Source organism: Lates calcarifer, linkage group LG15, assembly GCF_001640805.2.
Source record: "Lates calcarifer isolate ASB-BC8 linkage group LG15, TLL_Latcal_v3, whole genome shotgun sequence".
Lineage (NCBI taxonomy): Eukaryota > Metazoa > Chordata > Actinopteri > Centropomidae > Lates > Lates calcarifer.
In genome coordinates this window covers 6,018,374-6,044,295 of record NC_066847.1, presented here as the reverse complement: position 1 = coordinate 6,044,295, position 25,922 = coordinate 6,018,374, and the positions used below count along the sequence as shown (strand labels likewise).

The window sequence follows — 25,922 nt, the reverse complement described above, 5'->3', positions numbered from 1 at the left end:
AACATCTGGCCCGGGGAAGGGAGCGAAGGTAGAAACGTGGCAGAACTTTATCTTAGATTCGCTTTAGTCAAACTTTTAAAGATAGTGAAGACACACACACACACACACACACACACACACACACAGAGAGAGAGAGAGGGGGGGGGGGGAGAGAGAGAGAGAGAGAGAGAGACCCGGTAAGTTTTATTTCCACGTCTGGTTAGACAAACTCCTATCAAGGTCAACCTGTGTGTGCGTGTTTAAGCAAATCGGACATGCTAGGATTATAAATTCAGGGCATTATCCCCATAATCACGGTGCCAGTAAGAGATTTTGTGTAATTTGATAATACTTTTATAACTGTGCTTGTTATGGTTTTGGCTTTGCACCGCTGCTAAGACTTCCTCCTGCCAGCCAACTCCCTGCCTCACCTGTCTGCTTTTTGTTCTGGTTTTGGTCAGTTTGGTGATTAAAAGAACTTTCTGTTCGAACTCTCCAGTGTGTGTGCATCTCTGCTTTGGGGTCCTAGACTAATAGAACGTAACAGTGCTATAGCTACCTATGAGGGATCTTTAACACTATGTTTGTAGCTTCTTTTTTTTTTTTTAATCATTACTTTTTTATATTTTCCTCCTTTAATCTCCAGTTTCATTATTAATAAACTGTTCTACAGTTGTATGTACAATGTATATACAACTGTATGCAAACGTTTAGGCACACCTGTGAAAATTACATATAATTTGTAAATATAACCCCTATAGCAAACATTTGAGTCTTCTCAAAGTGTTAATACACTGTTTTGTTTTGTTTTTTCATTATCTCTGAAAGCAGAAAACAATAACTGTGGCATGTGGAAAAGTTTGGACATATTTTCACTCCTAAAATGTCCATTAACTGGTCGGGGCTTAATTGACAAAGTATCTAAACCTTTACGTATCTAAAGCTACAAAAACTATCAATGTGCTTTCACTGAAATTCCACCAAGAAATGGCATTTATGGAGAGAAACTGAAAGGAATCTGGCCCTTAAAACAGGATAATGATCCAAAGTTGACCTCAAAATCCACCATCAGGGTGTGACTAAGTACTGCATAAATAGGTGTCTAGACTTTTATACAAAACGCAATTACTGTTGGGTTTTCTGATTGTGATGTGCTTTTTGTGATGTGAAAATATTTCTGTAGATTTTTCTTGGCTACACATTTGGAGCTGTCATTTAATTAAATGTGATAATGATTGATATTATCTAGCTTTCATGAAGTGTGCATGATGTCAAAGAACAACACATTGTTCTGACATCTTAACTTTCCCAAATGTTTTATAGCTGCTTGACCCTCAGCAGCATCAACTGATGTAAGCAACATGGCGGAAGGTAGGTGCACAGGTATTATGTTCACATTATTATGTTCACATACAGGATCAATACAAAGTCTGACTGTAAAACCTATTTCCTCATTTTCCACATAATTGAACCACCACCATATTTTGAAATGATTTATCTTAATGAAGAGTTTTTATCACTGAAGAGCTGCCATCTTATTTAAACAGAATTGTGCAAACTGAAATTAAAGAGCTTTATAATAAACATTTCCATTGATGTTTGCTGTTACATGTCACATTTATTTTTTCAAAGTTAAATGAAATTTCTATTAACAACAGTGAGTGCTCTCTCTAAGACTGACGCTAATGTGGTTTGCAGTGCTTTGGTTAAAGAGTCACACACACCTGCCAATCAAAATCACTCCAGAAGTCTTTTGTTTGGAAAAACAAGAGACATTCATTTTTTGGTTTTGTAATATTTGATGCATTTTTGTTTGCCCCACATTTTCTGAAATATATTCTGATGCATATTATCTCCAAACAAATGACCCTAGTTTATGTCTCGCTTTGTTTATCCTCAGAGTTCTTTGTGGATAAACATCAAGAGGAGCTGATCCAGAGAGTGACCAACATCACACCAGTTATAGAAGCCCTCGTCTCACGCAAAGTTATCAATAAAAAAAGTTATGATGAAATCATGTCCATCCCCGACACTGAGGGGAGGATGAGAGCGCTCTATAGTGGACCTTTGAAGGTCGGTGGAGGTCAAGGAAAGAGGATTTTCTACAACATCCTTGAAACACATGAGCCATATCTACTGGATTACCTGAAGAAAACAAAGTGTGAGAACACATTGGATAAAGTTCAGGTGAGTAAATCTGTAGTTATATAAACAGTCTGATGGAAATGTGGACGGTGTAGGTTTTTAGTTTATGAAACTCACTCAGTGGTGAATACAACTGAGAATCAAATTTGAAAAGTGAATAAGTTGTTGTCTTGTGTGTTATGTTGCCCTTATCACATGGGTTTAGAAATGTAGATAAACAAATGTTATTATAATATAAAGTGTATAGATAAAGCTAGTATTTTACTTTAATATATGTTAAACCAAAAAAAAGGTCTTTTAACTACACTTGCATTATTTTGGAAAATACTCTGCAGAGACCTGTTTAACTGACAAATGAACTCCCATCAAATAATATTCCCTTATTTTATTTTTTGATGATGGTGGTGGAGAGTGCTGTCCAAAATCTACCACAGATGTTCCACTGGGTTGAAATCTGGTGACTGTGAAGACCATAGTCTCTGATTCACATCATTTTAAACCATTCAGTGATCTTTTGTTCCCTGTGTGGAGGAATCTGTCTTTGTTATGTTTCTCCAAAGCCACATGTGAGTCTTGCTTGCATGAATGAAATCAAAGAGATCAGTTTCCAGCCATGGTATTACAGCATACAAAGACGATACATCTTGTGCTGCATACTGTATAATATATCCTTTTAATTTTCCAGGTAGAAACAATGACAATGAAGACGCTGCTTCTTGAAACACTGAATGAACTGAGTTTTGGGGAGTTTGACGAATTCAAGGCACGTGTTAAACTGGAGAAAGGTTTCCCACTCATCTCAAAGAGCCGAATGACAAAGGCAAACAGGAAGGATGCAGTGGAGTTGATGGTTGAAACGTTCAGCCACGAGTGTGTGGAGGTGACCATGGATGTTTTCATGGACATGAACCGGACTGATTTGTTACAGAGATTGTCAGACGTCAGCTTAGGAACCGAAGGTGAGGCAAAGAAGACAGAAATATGTAAAAAACATAAAAGTGCTGCTGATGTAGGAAAGTACATCAGCTGAGGGACATTTTTTTAATCAGACCTTTTACACTTGCACATATGGCAAAAACAAATGTCAACATGGTTGGAAAATCTTTAAGTAGCTGTATTGAGGAGGTTTTAGTGTCACTGGATGATTTTTTGTAAATCTTTATAAAGCCAGTTGTTAAATGAATAGCCAATGGGTCTTTGTCTATTTCCTTTCTCCTCAGCAAAACACTCTGCAGATGAACAGTGGACTACACTGATCCAGAGAGTGAGTAATGTCACATCAACCTGACTTTTATTCAGTTTTTATTATAATAGATGATAGAAACAAAATATCAAATTTTTCTCCGATGGCTCTCCCACAGAACTGAAGCCGATCAAGTTAAGACCCATATGAGGTTCTAAACATCAGTGTTATTTACCAATAAAGTTAAGAATTAATGTTTTTTCTGCTGCTGGGAAAATATATATATATATATATATATATATATATATATATATATATATATATATATATATATATATATATATATATATAATGAATGTGTTTGCAAAAAGTAATTATAGAGGAGGAAAAAAGTTTATACAACTGATATAATCTCATTGCATTTATTTTTTTTAAGCACATACATTGATGAGATGTGAACGGAAAGATCTGTAATAATCCAAGGTGAAAGATTGCAATTTTGGCCCATGAACTTTTCCTTTGAATTTACCAGGAAGAAACGATGGCGTCTGTTATAGAGCTGCTTCTGGAAACATTGATTGATTTGAGCGACAGGGAGCTCCAATTCTTGAAGAAGGTCCTCCTGAATCATGATCCCCATCAGAGACATTTCTCAGACATCCCATGGGGGCTGCTCATGATGGCAGACCTGCAGAACACAGTTGCTTTAGTGGTGCAGATTTATGGCCAACAGTCTGTGGAGGAGATGAAGAAAGTTTTAAAGAGGATGAACAGGACTGATCTGGTGGAGAGACTGTGTGACAGCAGCTCAGGAGCCAAAAGTAAGACAATAAAATAAAATCACAAAAACATCATCCATAACATGCCATGTTCTCATCGCTTTACATTATGAAACACAGATTTATAATGTTTAGAAAAGAGGAAATATCATCTGGTTTACAAAATATATTTTATGTGGGAGAAAAGGTAAACATGACAACTTATATGTCACTTTTCCAAACAAATAATATTGCCTGATGTCAATCACTCATTTTTATTTCCTTTCCTTCTCCTCAGAAAAAAACTCGGTGGATAAACATCTGTTTCCACTGATCCACAAAGTGAGCAATGTCACATCTCTCTGATCATGTGAAGTACAGACTTTATTAAATATGATAATGATTTAAAATCTTGTCAGCATTAATGATGTTAATGGTCATGAATTAAACCAAACTCATAAGTTAGATTGGATGTTTCTCACAGCTCTCACAACGTAGACCTGTGAAAACAGGTTACTTTTGTCTGTGTCAGGCTCATTTCAGTTTTTGGCAGCACAGTAACATTGTGAACAAGCAAAAAGATACGTTTTGAATTTTCTTTTAATTTAAATTTAAGTTAAAATTTTTCAGGTGGCAACAATGATAGCTGTCAAAGAGCTGCTTTTGGAAACACTGACTGGTTTGAGTCGCAGTGAGCTCAAGAAATTCAAGTGGCTCCTGCAGCTCACTTGCTTCCAGAAGGAGCTTCCATACATCTCATGGAGACAACTGCAGAGGGCAGACAGTGCAGGAATAGTGAATCTGATGGTGGAGATGTGTAGCCAGCAGTCTGTGGAGGTGACCAGGGAGATTTTCATGGACATGAACAGGACTGATTTGGTGCAGAGGCTGTCAGAGACCAGCTCAGGACTCAAAGGTAAGATAAAGAAAATAATTGTCACATTAATTCATTATAATAGGTAAATATGCATGGTTATGAAATCCTTAATGTGAAATTAGACAAGGATTGCAGTTTGCATCTTCTCATGGGTTCACTCCAGCTACTCCTGCTTCCTCCCACTGTCCAAAGACATGCTCTAACTGGTGACTCTAAATTACCTGTAGGTGTGAATGTGAGTGTGAATTGTTGTGTGTCTCTATATGTCAGCCCCTTGACAGACTGGTGATCTGTCCACGGTGTACCCTACCTCTCACCCAGTGCCAGCTGGGATTGGCTCCAGCCCCCTTCGACCCTTATGGGATAGAGAGTAATAGAGATAATACACCAAATGATAAATATTATTACTTGAACTCAGAATAATGTTGACTGATACAGAGCTGAATGCTTTCTTCAAAGCCCAGTAGTTATTCATTTTTACATTTCAGTGTATGAACCTATGTGACGTCATGCTCATCAGGTGAAACCGGTAACTGATTTGATGGCATTCATATTAAGTAGATTCTTCATATTTGATTAAAAAGTCACTAATGGGTCATTTTATTTCTTTTCACCACAGAGAAACTCTCTGTAGATGAATGCTGCTCTGCATGGATCCAGAAAGTGAGTGAAGACACATCTGTCTAACTTCAAACTGTATAAAGCTGAAACAGCTTATTGATTGACAGAAAAATAATCACCAATCATTTATCAATAGATAAATTGTTTAAGTATTTTTTTTCTCAAAAACATGCAAAACATTCTCTGGTTCCAGCTTCTTCTCCAGGGTCCTCTTCTTCTCTTTGTTTTGTATCATTTTAATTATCTTTGAGATTTATGCTGTTGATCAGACAGAACAAGACATAATAATAATAATTAGACATAATAATAATTAGTTGCAGCACTACTTCTATCAATACACTTTTCATTCAATAGATGTAGGTTTAAAATCATATTTATCTTTAATATTATAAATTATGATCAAAACCAAATTCCAAATTTTTATCAGAGATCAGAGATTAGAAGTGAAGCTGTATTCATTTTGTGTTGTTTACATATTTGGAAAATCTTCCGCAGGTAATAAAATAAATAGTCATGAATCTGTTAAAAGACTAAAACAAACATAGGATAAAAGTGATCACCTTGATGCTACTAAAGAAATATGTACAGGCGGTCTGTAAGAATCTGGTACACACGAGCAGGCCTACAGATATTATCACTTATATCATTACCTTGTGTGATATGGCTAATGTAACCTAAACATGTCCACATTTCATGAACTCTCTCTTTGACTTTACCAGGAAGAAACAATGACCTCTGTTATAGAGCTGCTTCTGGAAACTCTGGCTGATTTGAGTGACAAGGAGATCAAGGATTTCAAGCAGATCCTCCTGAGTCAAATTCCCTTTCACAGATCTTACTCAGACTCCCAATGGAGGCTACTCGTGGTGGCAGACCTGCAGGACACAGTGTTATTAATGGTGCAGAATTATGGCCAACAGTCTGTGGAGGAGACAAAGACAGTTTTAAGGAAGATGAAGAGGACTGATCTGGTGCAGAGGCTGTCTGACAGCAGCTCAGGGGCCACAAGTAAGACAAAGTTAAAAACATAAAATCATTGCATATCCATAACCTTTTTTTAAGTTTTGTCTTTGCCTTCTGCATTTTGTGGTTTGATTTATAATGTAGACAAATGTTGGAAATGGAAAAATATATATTTTACAACTAATAAAACATAAAAATATTGTGGGAGATGGGGCAAATGTGACAGTTTATACAATGTGTTATCTCTCAGGAGGTTTAAGTTTTTTTTTTTTTGCAATGATATGATATGATATGATAACTCATATGTCATTTTACCTCTTTTCACCACAGAGAAACCCTCTGTAGATGAACGCTGCTCTGCTCTGATCCAGAAAGTGAGTAAAGTCACATCTGTCTGATTTAACACAACAGAACTTTTATTCAGCAGATGCAGGTTGGAAATCATCCTGATATTGAACATTTTAAATAATGATACAACTCAGGCTGATGATTTATTCTAGATACTTTTCACAGAACTGAATCTATATTCCAACAACAACAAACATGACATAATATCATGACATCTTTACCATTTAGGATGAGATGAGAAAATGTCAGCATGTACACTTTTCAACTTTGACTGTGAACTTTAAATTCTCAAAATCTTCCATTGTGACTCATTTCAGGGTTAGTCAACATGAACGATGATAAGTAGCAAAAAGACACATTAGTAGTTGTCCCTGTGGATTAAATATATGTCTCATGAATGCACTTATTATTTCAGGTGGCAAAAATTGCAGCTGTTAAACAGCTGCTTTTGGAAACCCTGAATGATTTGAGTCATGAGGAGCTGGAGAAATTCAAGAAAGTCCTGCAGTTGGTTGTTGTTGAGTGGTGCCTCCCAGACATCTCATGGATGTCATGTCACACTGCTGACAGGGTAGAAATAGCAGATTTGATGGTGGAGACCTACGGCCATCAGTCTGTGGAGGTGACCAAGAAGGTTTTCATGAACATCAACAGGACTGATCTGGTGCAAAGGTTGTCAGAGACCAGTTCAACACCCAAAGGTAAGAAAGACAACCTCATATTACATAACTCTGCATGTCTTATAAATGTCAGTTTATTTCCTTTAAAAAAAGCTCAGCTTTAGTAAAGTCCATATACTTGCAAGTGTCATTTAGCTTGTTATCCTAAATCAATTTGAAATGTATTTTCTCCTCAGAGAAACACTCTGGTGATGAACATCGACCTGCACAGTCTGAGAGAGTGAGTCTGACTTTACACAACTTTCATTCAGCTGCATGATACAAACCAATACACATTTTACATTCAATGACTCTCACAGCGTTCAGGCTGAGGTCTTTAGCAATAATGTAATCCACCAGTGAATTTAACACAGAACTGATGACTGACTTTATTTCAACTTTTGATAAATAAATAAATGTATTATTTAAACCTATTATAAATAGCTTCATGTCAAGGGAGAAAAAAACACCTCTTCACTGTTACATAAATAAAAATAAGTAATATCTAAATCATGTGGTATTAATTAGTTTACATGAATTAAAGTGCAAAAGGATAAAGGGAATTATCTTTTCCTTTGATGTTGCCAAGAAATGAATAGACATATAGCACTCTGTAAAGATAAAGAAAATGAGGTAAAGATAATCATCACTGACTGGAGTGATCATGCAGAAAAAAATTAAAACATCCACATGTCTAAAACACTGATAGATAATGTAAAGAAATAAATCTTTAACAATCCCAGTTGAGAAATTATGCATTTGGTTAAAATATCCTTCCAATTTTTCAGGTTAAACAGATTCTTTTGGAAACGTTAAATGACCTGAGTCACAAGGAGCTTGAAAAATTCAGGCGGTTGTTGCAGTTTACATACTTCCAGAAGAACCTTCCACAAATCCCATGGAGCCAACTGAACATGGCAGACGGGGGGCAAATAGTGGACCTGATGGTGAAGAGATGTGGCCATCAGTCTGTGGAAGTGACCATGGAGGTTTTCATGGACATGAACAGGACTGATCTGGTGCAGAGGCTGTCAGAGAGCCTCAGAGGTAAGACAAAGAAGACAAAAAATTCTGACAGTGTACAGTCATGTATCTCATTTACATCTAATAAATACATTTTATAATTCATAGTAAGATTTTAGTGTCATTTTGCCATTAATTCTTCGTAGAACAAACATTAATGGTTCTCGAGGATTAAAACGTCATGACTTTGGTGATCCCTATGTCACTCAACAAAAGACACTCATTTGACAACTACTTCATTGATGGCAGCCATGTTCTCTCTTCCATCCACTCAAAAAACTCAACTCATTCTGTTTCTTCACAAAAAGAGCTCCCACTTCCTCCTAATAAAAGACATGTACAAGCTTATGGTGCCAGTTATTTGGCCAGCTGAATATAATGCAGACAATACAGGGATATTATAAGTATAAATAAAGATGGTGGACATTGTAAATATAGCACCTGCTTAATATCAGCATGTTACCATTGTCATTGTGAGCATCTTAACATGTTGGAATTTAGCTTAAAGAATCACTGTGCCTAAGTACAGCCTCACAGAGCCATTAGCATGTCTGTGCTACTTAAACAGCTACATGTTGCTAGCCTGTACTTTGTACATAGCAGAAGCCCTGTGAAGTGATGACACTTTTCCTCAGCTTAGACTTCACTCAACAATTTCTCCTGTTTAACATTTTACACAGCACACAGTGTTAATGCAGCAAAACATACAGAAAGTTACCATATGATTCTAAATATCAACATAACATCATTTAAAATGTTTTTCAATCTGTTTCAACAAGGATCTTCAGGAAGCCTGGAGCTTGCAGAATGTGGAAGCTCCATGGTAATCCCTTACATTCATTTATCTTTTTCATTTATGCGATGTTGTAATTCCATTACGTTACAAAAATGACTGTTCTCTACAGCAGGAATCCAGCGACTGGACTAAACTTGAACCTGAAGTGAACAGCACAGATGCAGATGAGACTCCAACATACAGGTAAAAATATACATCCTAAATCCTGGAAACAAACATTTACATTTATTCCATTGTTCCCCTAATACAGTATTTTTGTGCATAAACACAAACTCACTGTCTTCTCCATGCCTTAGTCTACAGTCTGAGGCAGGAAACTTTGAATGCAGTGTCTCTGCCTTACGCTGGGTCTGTAAGGAAAAGGTCAGCCTCAAGTACCAGTTTTGGTCTTGGGAGGGACACATGGAGAGGATGGCGAGCAGACGATACATGCCTGCAGGTCCCCTGATGGACATCTCAGTAATTTCTGGGAAGTTAGATGAAGTTTACCTGCCGCACTGGATCTGTGTTGGTAAGTGGACTTTTTACATTTCTCATAGCATGTGTACAACAACTGATGCAGTCCTTGTCTCCTCACTAATTGTGTGTGTTTGTATTTTATGCAGAAGACAACCCATCAATATTAGACAGGTTTGCAGTCCTGCACATAGATGACTGTGGAGATGTTGTGGAAAAAGTGTCTGAGGTCACACCATCCCATGTCAAGTTATCTGAACCAGTTTTCTCCCCAAGAGCGGTCCTGATGAAAGCTGGACTTCCTGTGAAAATTAACTGTAACGTGTTAATATATAAGACCAACACAGCTTTCCTCACACTCCATGTTTATCTGATTCCATGTGATCCTGGTCTACAGCAGGTTATTACATACCTTACTGTCACTAACACCAGTTATTATAAGATACAAAATGGACCACAAATAAATTCAGAAACACACAACAGTGTGTCTATGTGTGTGTGTGTGTGTGTGTTGGATTATGTTTTTTGTCTTCCACAGGCAATGGACAAGAGGGAATTATCCTTTGGATACAAAATCATCCGTAAGCCACATCCAGAGAAGTCTCTGAAAATGCAAGAGCGTTTCATCCTAACAGCTGATTTGGACAGTGCAGAAATTTACCCTGAGGTATGGTTTAAACTGTTTTCAAATATCATGGATTGAACTGTGATGCTATCAGATGAATTCAACTGAACACGTGATTGCTGTGTGTTTTTTAATGTTCACAAGTATCATTTAAATGTCTTGAGCCACCCTGAAAGACTCTGAAAGACATTTGTGGAAGGCTCCAAGGCTTGTAAAATTAATTTACTCCTTATCCATATTCAAGCCGTGTGGTACTAAAAGTTTGCTACTTTCTTCAGCTTGTGATAAAGTCTCAGAGAGAGCTCAAGACCTGTCCAGCTGTTCCACCCACCTAAATCTTTCTGAAAAGCTCAAATAATAAAAATATAAACACTGCAGTGTTTTTCTTAATGTTCAACTTGTAGCTTCATATTCCCATGGCTGTTTCACTTAGATGTACTGTCAAAACCTTGTGATAGCTTCTTAAATGTAAAAAAACTACATATAAACTCACATAACTAACATTATCACCACAAATAATATCAACATCAATACTTACCCTAAAATATGATTTACAAAGTGAGATATTTCTGTGAATGCAAATGGAGGGGAGCTTACATGTCTTTATTATTATTATCTCCATACCCTCTTACTATAGAATATTACAGGAATTGTTGATCCCATGTGACCCTTTCTATAAATGTCTGTGACTTCAAGTGAGACTATCATTCACCTCATTTGAAAACACAAAAAAGAAGAAAAAAAAAACCCAAGAACAATTCCAGTGCACTTTAGCTCTAAATCTAACTTCCCTCCCTTTCTCTCTTTTTTTTGGTTTATTCTACTGCAGAAATTAAAGCTCAGATATGAAAGCAGAAACCCCAACTTCTTTGAAATGTTTATTGAAAATCCACACACAAACTTCAAGCTCAGTCTCACCAAAGAAGATGAGCCTCAGCCTGTATGGACCTGTGTAATTCGAAAAGGTCAGTTTAAATAATACTACAAGAATTTATTTACACCGAGTTACATATGCATTATTAGTAAAGCAGATATCTACGATTTAGATACATATCCATATTTCTACCTCTGCTTTTTTTTGTGTGTGTGTGTCAGATGAATACCAAAGCACAGGCCAAAAACAAGGTAAGACAATTCAAATGATTCATATTTAGATGGAACTGCACTTTGGATTTCAGTTTTAGATTTCATCTGCACATCAGGGGCCATATATGGATTTATTTTATGGCAGTGGTATTATGTTTTGTGCCTATAGAGTTATTGCCTGATTGTAACGTCCTGACAGGCATGTACTCATCTATTTGTCAATAAAATGTATATTTTTTAAAGGAGTCTGAATTTACATTTTGCTTTTGGAAAACAAATGCCAAAACTAACTTGTGATGAATCCAAATCAAACCAAACAACCAACTGTTTAACTGTTCAAACTCAAATATGACAAACCATTTTAGCTCAGCAGATGTTTGTGTTGGTATTTTTTGTTTTTCACTACTGAAGAGGTTTGAGTGTCACTTTGCAGTTAACCTGTTCATTTTGTAAATCTTCAAGAAATTAACATCACCACATATCAACATAAAACAAGTTATTCATCTCTCTGCTCTCAGGGAAGCACTTTGTGGATGAACACCAGTGTGACCTGATCGACAGAGTGAGCAATATAGGACCAATCTTGGATAATCTTCTGAAAGATGGTGTAATCCAACAAGAAGATTATGATCAAATCAGGGCAATTCCAACCACTCAAGAGAAGATGAGGAAGCTCTATGGTGGTCCCCTGAAAGCTGGTGGACATGAAAGCAAAGACATCTTCTACAGAACCCTTGAAGAGAAGGAGCCATGTCTTATTTCCGATCTCAATAGGAATGAGTCATAAAAACTGTCACAATGGTTAAATTTGCTTTAACCATACCTCCAGCCATGGCTGTCACAAATGTTCACTTGGAGTCGAGGATGAACTGATTAGACTTTTGTGGTCTAAGGTCTAAAGTCAAGGTCGCTGTGACCTTACAAAACATGTTTTTGGCCTTGTGAAAGCAATTTCTCTGGGATGCTTTGAAGGATGTTCTTCAAGTTTATGGGGGGCCAATGGCAAATACATTGCATATCGAGTTACAAAATATACATAAGACATAAGAAACTTTATTGTTATTGCGCTGCTTTGTAAGACCACAAAAAACAAGATTACAATGGCACTCCCTGAGTTTAAATACAATATTAAAAAACTATTAAAAAGTTTACTTTCTTTACTGTAAAATAAGTCTTAAAATCCATCAATGGTGAATCCTGTGAGGATTAATAACAGTCCTTATAATCATAAGAAAAAATAAACTCATTATTGTTCTCTCTGTGTTTACCCTCTCTTCCACCACCAGATGTCAAATGTCATTGTTTGCAACTATAAATTTAAATTAAGCTTAAACTTAAGCTTGGGCTGTGAACGGTGTACAGCTTTCACCTTGCTCCCCTTTTAGAATACATTACAGTGTGGAAGTCAGTTTAACAAAATAAACTTCAACTGATTTACCTGCTACTCGAGGGGAAAAATCAAATACATACAATTTAGCAAACTTTGCACTTTTTCAGATTTTGATTCTACACAAACATAATTGTGGTTATGCACTTTTTTACATTGTGTATTTTTTATGAGTTTGTTTAACATGTGGCTTTTAAATAAATAGTCTTGATATGACTTCATTTGCTAATGTGATTTCATGCCCTGCAAATCTACAGGAAGTTTTCACTAATGCTTTTAAAACTGGCTTAATCTATATAAATTTTTTTAAATAGAAAAGTCTTAGGCTGTACAGCTACATGATCATTTTAAATGTCCGTTTTAAAAACTTTGCAAATTTCAGTTTCTTCAGTCTGACCTAAGTAAAAACCTTATGGACAAGAGAGGACAACCTTAAATATACATTTCCTCTTTTCTCTTGAATATATCGTAATTTCTTCTTTCAAGAATAATGCCATCAATAAAAAAAATAAGAGTATTTATCGGTTAACTTCATACAAAGAGTAGTAAACAGAAAAAAAACTTAATCAAATAAATTTTTGATTTGCCTTTAAAACAGCACCAATTCTCTAAGGTACACTGCAGGTAGAACACAGCTCTTCTGTCTCTGTGTCGTCGCTCTCTTCATGTAATCCCAGACATGATGTTGAGGTCGGGGCACTGTGGGGGCCAAATCATCTGAAGAAAGTTTTTAACTAACTTTTTTAACACTAGCTGTATGTTTGGGCTCATTGTCTTGCTACAGAATGAATTTGGGACCAATCAGATGCCTCCTTTACGGTGATGGATAAGTGTCTAAACATCCAAAATGCTCACAGTTTGCCTCATGGTAGTTATCATCAGTGTGTGAATGTAATCACAGCTACCACTCAAGCTAGCCTGACCATCAGGAGCAATGTAGGTTTCAGTGTCATTTCAACATGTGATTATTAGTGGACCACCTGCTCTACTGAGGCACAGTGACATTGCTGACTTTCTGGATCAGCTCAGACCGCTGTTCATTCATGGTGTTTCTCTGAGGAGAAAGGAAATAAAAAATTCAGTGACATCAGACCTTAATTGACTTTTAACAGTTTAACAACTCATGCATTTGTGACAGGTGCATTTTTGTACCACCAGTCTTAAAAAAATGTGAACTTAATGGTGGCAGCATCAGAAAAATCAAAGGATCACCAAAGTCTGTGAATGTCTGTACAAAGTTTCATGGCAGTCCATATGATAACTGCTGGGAATGAATCAGTGGTTGCTATTTTTGTCAACTTAAAGCCTCAGTCAACTTTAAAATCACAGAATTACATTAATGTCTTGTGTTTTTATTGTTTTAGGATCTCAGTAAGTTTTGCAGGGCACCTACCTCCCTCTGTCTTTACACCAGATGCTCAAGCTGATAATCCTGAAGCTGCAACACATTTCATGAAAATTTGAACAGGGGTGAATGAAGACAAATTCATTGTTTTAGCTCTCTAAAAAAACAGGACATGTAAGAAAATAGCAAGCTAAAATCCTCTTTCAGACATGGAATACTCATTTGGTTGAATGTGGTTGTCACTGTTGAAAAAAAGTGATGACTTGGAAAATATTGATATGAAGGAAGAGTTTTGTCAAAGACAATGACAAAGATACATTAAGAAAATATGTGTTTTTTGTTTGTTTTTGTTTCAGAGCTCACCTTTGGATCCTGAGCTGCTGTCTTACAACATCTGCACCAGATCATTCCTTTTTATTTTCTTGAAAACCCTCTTGGTCACCTCCACACACTGTTGGTTGTAGGTCTGCATCATCAGTTCCACCAGGTCTAACTTGTCTGCCTTCTCCAGTTTGCTTTTTGGGATGCATGTGGGGCCTGGCAGGACGGCACTGTCCTCCAGGTACCACTTAAATCCTTTGAACTCTTCCTCTTTCAAATGTTCCAGCATTTTCAAAAGCTTCTCTCTAACCGGTGTGATTGTTGCCTGATGAATTCAAAATGAATAAACACAAGAATATAATCTGACCATAAAATTATTGGTAGGTAATATATTTACTGAAAAGCTCCCCTGAATGTAGCATCAGCTGTGTGAGAGCCATCTGATATAAATCATGAGTTTGGTTTATGTTTATTTAATTTAAGAAGGGACAATGCACATTAATACAAAAACTTGGGTCCATCATGTTTTCAGTCTCTGGCAAGTTGATGACATATAAAAGACATTAAAAGAAAATTTACAAAGGCTACATAGGCACATGAGTATAGGCAATTAGTAAGACAATTACATAGCACATTTGCATCATAATTTAAAGTACTTAATTTTTTCCTATAGAAATGTAAGCTGTGTTGTGACAATACTCACCTTGTTGAACTGTTCAGACAGATCTTCATCCACTGAGGAGAAAGGAAAGATTAGATTTATATTTATATTAGATTGAATCAGATTGACAACAAAAATGCTTTTTATCATAAAAAGACCAATGAAGCACATGCAGTCTTGATCCTGTCACCCATACTGTAATAAAACACCCAGAGCCAGATAACAGCCATCAAATGCTTTCTATATAACTACTTTAACTCATAACTTTCTATGTTTAAAGTGAAGATGACCAAAATGACTTAATACCTGTGGAGCTATCTTGAGCCAAAGTATTTACACCAGTTGCTTCACCTGAGGATCCCGTGGCTGTTAGAAATTTATGGCCAATTTATTTCTTTATCAAATAAAGTCAATCAATCAATCACAACATCTCCAGCAGATGTGAGGTTATAGTATGACTGACAACCACAGAGCATTTCTTCTAATACTCATTACAGGCAGTATCTTACCTTCTACAGGAATAGAGCTTGGAAAGTCATCTGTAATAGAATCCAGAACAAAACATGATATGGAGAGATGATATTGTGGTGTTATGTTCTGCATTCACCAAAAAAAAAAAAATAAATAAATAAATAAAAGTTCAATGCCAAGACATTTCAGCTGAATAAAATAAGGGTGGTAAATAAAGTGGTTTCTCATTGTATTTGGACCCTTTTCTCCAGTGTAACACTGCAGCTGCCAGCAGGGAGGCACTTCAGATGATTGTTATCTTAAATGTAAGAACCAGTTACAGTTGTGTGCAGCAAAAACCACCAGGTTTCATTTGCGAGGCAGCTGGTGGTAAATGCCATATTTGTAGTCTATAGCACAAATGAGTTTGTGGCTGTTCATGGAAATGAAAAAGATGAAATTTTACCATGTATTAAATAAACAGGTAAACACAAAAATCAAATTGCTGTGAGATTATTACACCATAAAATGTGATATGGGTCTAATTCAATTATTATTGGCATTTAACACATAAAATGATCTTTTTCCTAGTGTACTGTAAGTAACAGCCATTTACCTTCTCGAATTTCACAGGTCCACACTAGTACATCCTTATTTTTGCAAGAGCTCAAGAGTGTAAGGTAGAAGTTTCTGTCTGGATTCTTGATGAACACTTCATAGAAGTTTGGGTCTTGACTGTCATATCTGAGGGTTAACTTCTGTGTAGAAAATATAAAAGGAGGAGAGGTTAGTTTTGCTAGTCAGAAAGTGAAGTTAAATCATACACAACAAAAACAAAAGAGAAGGAATCCCTTGGTTGAATACTATCAATTAGTGACTGGTCTGCACATGTGCCACTCCTTTGTTACTGTGTGGACTGAACATGCAGCTGCTCAACTTCACATTCACCAAGCAGTATTAGTGACTCTCTTTAAGTAGCTACTGTGAGGCCAAAAAGTCAACAGATTTGCCACTAGACACAAAAAGTACCTAAACGGGCCTTGGAAGCTTTATCTAGAGAGACAAACAACGATGCATATTACCAGACTATAAACTGCAGCATCGCTTCCACAGAAGTTTTATAGTCTGTGTTCAGTCTGCTCAGTATTTATTAGTAATTTGTCTGAATACCTACGGTACCATAAGATTGAAAGTTGTGTATGCCTTATGTCAAAACATCAGTTTTTTTGCTATGTACCTTTGGGAGAATTTTTGCTGTGTCCATGTCTGTTGTGAGGATGAATCCCTGGTGCATTTTCAGGTACTTGTCTGGGTGTGGTTTTATGATTGCTTTGTAACGATAGGAGGATTCTTTCTTGTCCACTATCTGGAAGAAGAGCAATACAGTGTAAGCACAAAGCTGCTTCAGCAGCAAGAACTGTCATCTGTGCTTTAAAGTACATTCATGAACAAGCAATATGTTTTTTATTTAGAGTAATATCTATAATTCAAGAATAGCCATATTGAAGAAAAGGTCATATTGTGAGAGTGAAGTTGGGGAAAAAGTCATAATATTTAAATATTTAATAATATTGTAACCAAATACACTCTTGTAGAGAGTGTGGTGGTGCGTAAACAGGTGAGAGTAGCTTACAGATTTTATTGTCAAAATAAAACAACCTTTCACAAAAAATATTAAAGACAGTATTCTGAAATTTTCCACTTTTTCCATACTGGACCTAATATCCCACTGTGGCAGCACTTCACGTGGCTTCTGTTATGTACAGAGTACAGGCTAGCTACATGTAGCTGGTGTCATTGTTAATCTTTATGTATTGGTGACAGTAGGATATTTAATTACCTGTTTCAGAGCAGGATCACATGGGATCAGATATACATGTAGTTTGAGGAATGATGCGTTGGGTTGATAATATATTAACACTTGACACTTTATTTTACAAGGAATGCCGAATTTTATCAGGACCGCTCTTGGAGAGAAAACTGGTTCAGATAACTTGACATGGGATGGTGTGACCTCAGACACTTTTTCCACAACATCTCCACAGTTATCTATGTGCAGGACTGCAAACCTGTCTAATATTGATGGGTTGTCTTCTGCATAAAATACAAACACACACAATTAGTGAGGAGACAAGGACCGCATCAGTTGTTGTACACATGCTATGAGAAATGTAAAAAGTCCACTTACCAACACAGATCCAGTGCGGCAGGTAAACTTCATCTAACTTCCCAGAAATGACTGAGATGTCCATCAGGGGACCTGCAGGCATGTATCGTCTGCTCGCCATCCTCTCCATGTGTCCCTCCCAAGACCAAAACTGGTACTTAAGGCTGACCTTTTCCTTACAGACCCAGCGTAAGGCAGAGACACTGCATTCAAAGTTTCCTGCCTCAGACTGTAGACTAAGGCATGGAGAAGACAGTGAGTTTGTGTTTATGCACAAAAATACTGCATTAGGGGAACAATGGAATAAATGTAAATGTTTGAAAATATCTGCCTTAATTTTATTTGGTGTGAAATGTAGCATTGCCACTATAATAATCATATTGCACTGATAAAACCAGTAACAGCACAGAGATAGATTCTAGTTTTCCTTCAAGCTTAACTTTTTCGTATAGTTAAAGTTCACTGTGCTGCAGTATTTAAGATGTTCCTTTTACCTGTATGTTGGAGCCTCATCTGCATCTGTACTGTTCACTTCGGGTTTGAGTGCAGGTGAATGGATGGGAGGGATTACCATACAGCTTCCACAGCCCTCAAGCTCCAAGCTTCCTGAATGTCCTTGTTAAAACACATTGGAAAACAGTTTTAAATGATGTTATGTTAATGTATAAAATCTTATGGAAACTTTCCATATGTTTTGCTGCCTTAGCACTGTGTGCTGTGTAAAATGTTAAACAGGACAAACTTTAGTGAAATTTAAATTGAAGTCAAAATTCCTGCATTTGTAAACATACTTGGACAATACAAGGATTCTTTTTTGTTGTCTTCATCATAGTCATCTTGCTTGTCTTTGTCATCTTCTCATGAAAGCAAGAAATAATAGAAAATTGCATAAGCAATCACATAACTTAATTTGTTTCGCACTATTACTGTATATAGTTTACAGGAAACAACTAGGTAGCAGCCAATATCACACATGTAAACTAATGGGAGTTGATGTTGCAGTCATATTATATAGTCAGTGTCCTGTCCCAAGCCAAAAATCAAAGAGACAATGCAGAAGCAATTTTAAAGCAGTTAAAGACTAAAAATCTACCTGCTCTTATACACATTACACAATTGTCTAATGTCACAATTTTTTGTCTTCATTGTCTTGCCTCCAAGTCCTGAGCTGGTCTCCGACAGCCTCTGCACCAGATCAGTCCTGTTCATGTCCATGAAAACCTCCCTGGTCACCTCCACAGACTGCTGATCACACATCTCCATCATCAGATCCACCAGTTCTGCCCTGTCTGCCTTCTCCAGTTGGCTCCATGGGATTTGTGGAAGGCCCCTCTTGAAGTACGAGAACTGGAGGAACCACTTGTATTTCTTGAGCTCTTTATGACTCAAACCATTCAGTGTTTCCAAAAGAATCTGTTTAATAAAATCAAAGGACATGTTCAGGAAATGTACATATTCTCAGCTGGAAGAGATTAAGATTTACAGTGGCAAAAATGTAAGTGAAACCTTTGGAAATACTGCCAGTTATGTATAATTTTGGTCAGATGTCCATTTAACACAATCTATTTAAAAAGAAACACACAAATCTTTGTATATATACATCATTCAACAATTCAAACACAGTGTCTGCTGTAGCTGGGGACTGAACATCAACCCTGTCATTGATCATTAACCTGGGTTTAGTTTGTGTTTGAGTTTTCAACCTGCATTTGTTGAATGAAAGCTGTGCTGTGTAAAGTCAGACTCACTCTTTCCAACTGTGTAGGTCTATGTTTATCACCAGAGTGTTTCTCTGGGGAGAAAAGAAAACTGACTCAGGATAACAATCGAATTACACATCCAAGTACATGAACTGTAATAAGGCTCAGCTTCTTTAAAAGGAAATAAAATGAATTTACTGCAAAATGACACATATACCTTCACAATATAAAGAGGTCCATCACAAAAGCCCTGCAACAAATACTAAACAAATTAAACCTATAACATTCAGTTTCTGTTGTGGCTGTGTGAGAATGATTTAATTAATGATCTACTGATCCCTGCTCCATGTTTTTATATTTCACAGATTTAAGTTTCTGATCAAGTAGATTTATTTTCATTACAACTTTTAATATGAATGTCTTACATTTATGATTGTGTAATGTCACAATTTTTGTCATCTTCGTCCTACCTTTGGGTGTTGAGCTGGACAACCTCTGGACCAGATCAGTCCTGTTCATCTTCACGAAAACCTTCTTGGTCACGTCCACAGACTGATGGCCGTAGGTCTCCACCATCAAATCTGCTATTTCTACCCTGTCAGCAGTGTGACTCAACATCCGTGAGATGTCTGGGAGGCCCCACTCAACAACAACCAACTGTAGGACTTTCTTGAATTTCTCCAGCTCCTCCTCATTCAGGGTTTCTATAAGCAGCTGTTTAACAGCTGCCATTGTTGCCACCTAGAACAGTCAATACATTCATGAAACATGTATTTAATCCACTGGGACAATTACAATTAATGTGTCTCTTTGCTATTTATCAGTGTTCTTGTTGACAGTTGTTATAAGGTGTTCTGCTGGATGTTAAAGCACTTACTAAATTGTATTGCTTATAACATGTTTACTTTTTCCTTATTTTTTGGGAGTTTAGGTCATATTATTTGAATCATTGAATCATGAGAATCATTTTCAACCTGCACCTGTTGGATGAAAGCTCTGTTGCATTAAATCAGTCACAGATGTGACTTTACTCACTTTCTGGATCAGAGCAGAGCGGTGTTCATCTACAGAGAGTTTCTCTGTGGTGAAAAGAAGTAAAATGACTTGTGAGTGATTTATGTAATGTAAAGCAGTAAAAACTGTTATGTAATCATGCAGTAGTGCTCCTCTTAAGTGACATAAATTGTCACTTTTGCCACGTCTCCCGCACTATTTGAATGTCTCATCAGTCATAAAACAGATTTTTTATGCCACACATTTAATCTTATATTGTAAAGAAACATAAAGAAGAAACATGTTTTCGTTTTTATCTTACGTTTGGCTCCTGAGCTGCTGTCAGACAACCTCTGCACCAGATCATTCCTCCTCATCCTCTTTAAAACCTCCTTGGTCTTCTCCACAGACTGCTGACTGTAAGTCTGAACTATTAAAAACACTGTGTCCTGCAGGTCTGTCATCCTGAGCATCCTCCATGTGACATCTGAGTAGCGTTTGTAACAGTCAATTTGACTGAGGAGAACCTGCTTAAAGTCCTTGAGCTCCCTGTTGCTAAGATCAGACAGTGTTTCCACAAGCAGCTCTATAACAGACGCCAGTGTTTCTTCCTGGTAAGTTCAAAGAAAAAGTTAAGGATTAAAGGGTTATTTTATTCTTTTAACAGGTTCATGACTTTTTATTTTATTACCTGCTAAAGATTTCCTTCATGTGTAAACAAGACAAACTGTTATATAATGAAAATTAGGAATTTGTTTTGTATCTTAACTTTTTTAATGTTGAAGATGATTTCAAACTTGCATCTGTTGAATCAAAGCTGGACTGTGAAAAGTCAAACTGATTTTACATTACTCACTTTCTGGATGAGTGCAGGCCAACGTTCATCCACAGAAGGTTTTTCTGAGAGGAAAGCAAATAATCTACTTTAAAGTAACATAAATTAAATAAAATAAATGTCCAGTTTCACCTGATGGACTTTTGTCAACATAATGACACAGAAATGTCGAAAATAAATATATAAAATAATTATGGAAAGATTCAGAACTGCTTCAGTTAACTTTATTCTTAGTTCAAGTAATAATATTTGCTATTTTGTTGTACATTTTTTATGAAGGCACCTACCTCCCTCTGTAGTATTCATGCCAAATACTTCAGCTGATGATCCTGAAGCTGCAATACATTCAAGGAAAATTTTAATTCTGTGATTTAAAAAAAACTTGTCAAACTTTGTGTGCTTCTCCTGTGAATAATACAATTAGTCCTGAACAGAAGCCTTTAATATTTTAATTTCAGGTGTGTGAATTTAAAGGAGGAAGCCATAGTTACAAAGGTGTAGTATATGTCAAATCAAATCTAGACAAAAAGACAATTTCATTCAATTCATGTAACCATGCATATTTATTTATTATTAGATTAATGTGACAGTTGTTGTCTTTATCTTACCGAGTCCTGAGCTGGACTCTGACAGCTTCTGCACCAGATCAGGCCTGTTCATGTCCATGAAAACCTCCATGGTCAACTCCACAGACTGCTGCCCGCACCTCTCCACCATCACATCCACCAGCAGGTCTGCCCTGTCTGCCCTCTTCAGTCGTCTCCATGGGATTTGTGGAAGACACTTCTGGAAGAATGTGAGCTGCAGGAACCATCTGAATTTCTTGAACTCGTTGTGACTCAAATTATTCAGTGTTTCCAAAAGCAGCTGTTTAAGAGCCGTCATTGTTGCCACCTGGAAAATTCAAATATCAAATGTCTTATCAATGTCATTATTTAAGACATTTTTGTTTAAAGATATGCCTTTCTGCAATACCACCTAAACCAGAGGTTCATAACCCTTTTAGGAGTGCGACCTCCTTTTGAAAATGGAAGAACAGCTTTTACATTAAAGTGGCTAACAAGTCTTATGGCATCATCATCTCTTCTATTCTTCTATATTCCTATATACCTATATTCTGCTGATTTAAGACTCTCTGCTGGACAGATACTGATGGTGGACAGGAGGAGGGGCTGAGTGGTCTCATCTACAAGAATTCTACTAATTTTAGTTTACATGGCTAATTAGACTCATTAGTTTAAACCTTCATCTAATTGAAGAAAAGCTGCACTTCATATACAGATTTGGCATTACTCACTTTGTGGATCAGTGCAGACAGGTGTTCATCCATGGAGAGTTTTTCTGAGGAAAAAGAAAGGGAATAAAAATAAGTGATTGACATCAGGTAAACAGAGGAAGACATAGCTTATAAACTTATGAGACACATGCTAATGAGCAGTTTTATGACTTTAAGATGTTTTTGTCTTACTTTTAGGTACTGAGCTGCTGTCAGCCAGACCAGTCCTCTTCATCATCTCTAAAATCTCCTTGGTCTTCTCCACAGACCGTTGGCCATAAGTCTGCACCATTGATAACACTGTGTCCTGCAGGTCTGTCATCATGAGCAGCCTCCATGTGATTTCTGAGTAGCGTTTGTAACAGTCAGTTTGACTCAGGAGAACCTGCTTAAAGTCCTCCATCTCTCTGTCGCTCAAATCAGCCAGTGTTTTCAAAAGCAGCTCTATAACAGACGCCAGTGTTTCTTCCTGGTAAATTCAAAGATAAGAGAGTGATCTGTCTGAATTCAGCAGGGAAAAAAAGTCTTCAAAAAAGTTTATTACTCACTTTCTGGATCAGTGCAGTCTTCGGTTCAACCAGAAAGTGTTTGTCTGAGGAGAAAAGAAATAGAGAATGACCATTTAGTAAGTGCTTTAACATCAGGCTTCATAAAAATTTATAATACAGAAGATTTCATCCCCAAGTGACACTGACATGATAATAACATGTAGAGCTGGCTAAAGATTTGCAAACAATGCTGAATGGATCTGTATTGTCTCCCAGCTGATGTACTTTCCTATTTTCACATTTTTTTTCCACATATTTCTGTCTTCTTTGCCTCACCTTTGGTTCCTGAGCTGACATCTGACAATCTCTGCAGCAGATCAGTCCTCTTCAACTTCTCTAAAACATTTGTGGTCACCTCCACACACTCTTGGCTGAACGTTTTGACCATCAGCTCCACTACATCCTTCAGGTGTGCCACTCTCAGTTGGCTCTTTGAGATGAGTGGGAAACTTTTCTCCAGTTTAATGAGTGACTTGAATTCATCAAGCTCCTCAGAACTCAGTTTATTCAGTGTTTCAAGAAGCAGCGTCCTCAGCATCATTGTTTCTACCTGGAAAATTAAATGGATATATTATACAGTATTATGCAGCACAGGATGTGTGTTCTTTGTATGCTGTAAACTTATCTCTTTGCATTTAATTCATGCCATCAATACTGACATGTGGCTTTGCTAATTTATCAGCAAGATCACACAGTGTGAGTGTGAATAAAACAAACAAGATTACATTTGTTTTGTAAAGGAAATCTATGACAAATGAGTTGATAATCATAAAAATACAGATTCCTCCACCCAGGGAATAAAAGATCACTGAATGGTTTAACAGGATGTGAATCAGAGACTATGGTCTTCACAGTCAGTAGATTTCAACAGAGTGGAACAGCACTCTGTTACTCTGATGTATTTTGTAGTTGTAGACACAAAGCAGCTGAACCAGTACTGTGCTGGAAAGCCAAACCCACTTCATTAGTCTGCCCTCACAGTTACACGTTACAATGACACGAAGCAACAAAAGGGCTGGGGTTTCAGTAGAAGTTTGATTTCCTGATATAATGACAAGTCAAATAACGCAGAATGTGTGATTTCTAACATCTCTGAAATCAGCAGCACAACTACAAAAAATATTCTGCTACAAAGTAGATTTTTAATCTATTTAACAAGGTGAACCTAGAGTCCTTTGACCAATAAACAAAGGCAACAACTGCAAATATTTTCTTCATAAATTTGCACCAGACAATAAAAAGTTTTTAAGATTTTAGAAATATTTGTATTTTTAAGTTTGACTTACATTCAATATACATATTTATAAACTTTATACTACATTCACTCAAAATTTGACTCTCAACTCTTCTCAACTGTTCAACCTACACTAACTACACTTCTATTAGAATGCTTTATATAACTAGCGATTTATGCACTTTAACCATTATGTTCTCACACCATATAGCTCATTTTCTTCAAGGGTGTAGTAGAAACTCTCTCTTCACTGGATTCCACTGGGCCTTCATCTCCCCCTCAGAGTCAGAGATCTCAGAGACTTTTTTGACTGAGAACATAGTATAAGAGGAGTCGCCTCAGCTCCACTTAATGTTTAGCTACGAAGAGCTCTGAGGAGAAACGGACAGAAACAGAAACCAGGCTACAGATATAATTTTCCCTCTATGTTCCCAGCATTTCCAATAATAAATGAAAAGCTGTGAGCCAGAAGATATAGGAGAACTGTGAAGGTGAGACAGGCACAAACATGACCAGAGACTCGTGGACACCAACAAAATCATTTTTAACACAAGGTTCACTTTACTTTTTTCTGAATTGTCAACAGCACCTCGCGGTCTTCCTCAACTGACAGTTGGTATTGAGTTGCGCTCAGTTTCGCTGAGTATTATAGTCTTTATGTAGCGTTAGCCACAGTCTCTGCTCGAAACAGGAAGTGGAGCTACAATAAGTGAGCTAAGTGTAACAGGCAAACATTGTGACTTACCACCTTTTTTTCTTTCAAAGTCAGCTTAAGTAGCCTACGACCTGAAATCAACTAATGCTCAATTATGTTGCGGGAAATCATTCATCACTGTATTTTAAACAGGCTAAACCCTGGCTCAGTGCTCTTCTTCCCAGTGTCAGTTATCAGGCTGGACCCCCCACCCCCCGTATTATGGGTAGGTCAGTTTCAGTTTCTGTGAAGGTTTGAAAACAGGGTTGGGTTGAAAATACCGCTACATTTCTAACTTTCGCTGGTTCAGCGACTTGAGGCAGATGTTTGTGAACTTTGTGAGAGCAGGTTCTACCTGAAGAACAAGTACAGGACAAAGAGGATGTCCTTATCATCCACTAAACTGCCACGAAGATACAGAATATGTGGAATTGACCACGCCCAGAAAGGGGACTAAGCTCCGCTCTCCTCTCGTCCTTTCCTCTCCAGCCTAGATTTCTATCCTGGAAATAAATGCAAATCAGCGAATTTTTAATTAGGTAATGCCTCATATTTATATTGACGTCTCTTTTTACCCTATTCACCTGCGGTGTCTTGCCTTAAAATAAGACTTTCAGCCTCAATTTCATCTGTCCAGACACTGATCCTTTATGAGTGCAAAGCTGGAGACAGAACACCTCAGTAACACTAAGTCCAACAGGGGTAAAGGTACATCAGTCTTCTCTCTCACAACCACTCCTCACACTGATAACATTTCACAGAGAACCTGCAGCATAGTGCCTCATCCACATG

The 25,922-nt window shown here is 37.0% G+C and overlaps 2 protein-coding genes across 7 annotated transcripts; one reads left to right on the top strand and one right to left on the bottom strand.

The window, feature by feature from the left end:
- The first annotated feature begins 14 nt into the window (after nucleotides 1-14).
- LOC108899588 (uncharacterized) lies at nucleotides 15-12,775 on the top strand. 4 transcript variants are annotated; one of them, XM_051075949.1, is made up of 22 exons: nucleotides 15-176; nucleotides 1,303-1,350; nucleotides 1,880-2,166; nucleotides 2,810-3,083; nucleotides 3,345-3,388; nucleotides 3,840-4,128; nucleotides 4,364-4,407; nucleotides 4,696-4,981; nucleotides 5,562-5,605; nucleotides 6,283-6,571; nucleotides 6,857-6,900; nucleotides 7,290-7,575; nucleotides 7,731-7,774; nucleotides 8,322-8,580; nucleotides 9,336-9,379; nucleotides 9,462-9,535; nucleotides 9,649-9,863; nucleotides 9,958-10,208; nucleotides 10,347-10,475; nucleotides 11,263-11,398; nucleotides 11,529-11,558; nucleotides 12,038-12,775. In XM_051075949.1, exons 2-22 carry the CDS (start codon nucleotides 1,341-1,343, stop codon nucleotides 12,304-12,306), a joined length of 3,348 nt encoding a protein of 1,115 aa, XP_050931906.1. In that variant the 5' UTR covers nucleotides 15-176; nucleotides 1,303-1,340; the 3' UTR covers nucleotides 12,307-12,775. The 4 variants fall into 4 exon arrangements, with proteins under 4 accessions (XP_050931906.1, XP_050931905.1, XP_050931904.1 ...); XM_051075948.1 differs by having other exon boundaries at nucleotides 1,303-1,362; nucleotides 9,465-9,535; XM_051075947.1 differs by having other exon boundaries at nucleotides 1,303-1,362.
- Nucleotides 12,557-25,341, bottom strand: LOC108899589 (uncharacterized). Of its 3 annotated transcripts, XM_018700098.2 has the most exons (25): nucleotides 25,182-25,341; nucleotides 23,479-23,752; nucleotides 23,203-23,246; nucleotides 22,847-23,123; nucleotides 22,676-22,719; nucleotides 21,987-22,272; nucleotides 21,666-21,713; nucleotides 21,400-21,443; nucleotides 20,866-21,154; nucleotides 20,586-20,629; nucleotides 20,021-20,291; nucleotides 19,599-19,642; nucleotides 19,005-19,263; nucleotides 18,642-18,704; nucleotides 18,345-18,465; nucleotides 17,872-18,086; nucleotides 17,524-17,777; nucleotides 16,921-17,049; nucleotides 16,300-16,441; nucleotides 15,743-15,772; nucleotides 15,540-15,599; nucleotides 15,276-15,307; nucleotides 14,615-14,897; nucleotides 14,300-14,344; nucleotides 12,557-13,960 (listed from the first exon to the last, which is right to left on the bottom strand). In XM_018700098.2, exons 2-23 carry the CDS (start codon nucleotides 23,741-23,743, stop codon nucleotides 14,637-14,639), a joined length of 3,222 nt encoding a protein of 1,073 aa, XP_018555614.1. In that variant the 5' UTR covers nucleotides 23,744-23,752; nucleotides 25,182-25,341; the 3' UTR covers nucleotides 12,557-13,960; nucleotides 14,300-14,344; nucleotides 14,615-14,636. The 3 variants fall into 3 exon arrangements, with proteins under 3 accessions (XP_018555614.1, XP_050931908.1, XP_050931909.1); XM_051075951.1 differs by lacking the exon at nucleotides 15,540-15,599; XM_051075952.1 differs by lacking the exon at nucleotides 18,642-18,704.
- Between the last annotated feature and the right edge of the window lie 581 nt (nucleotides 25,342-25,922).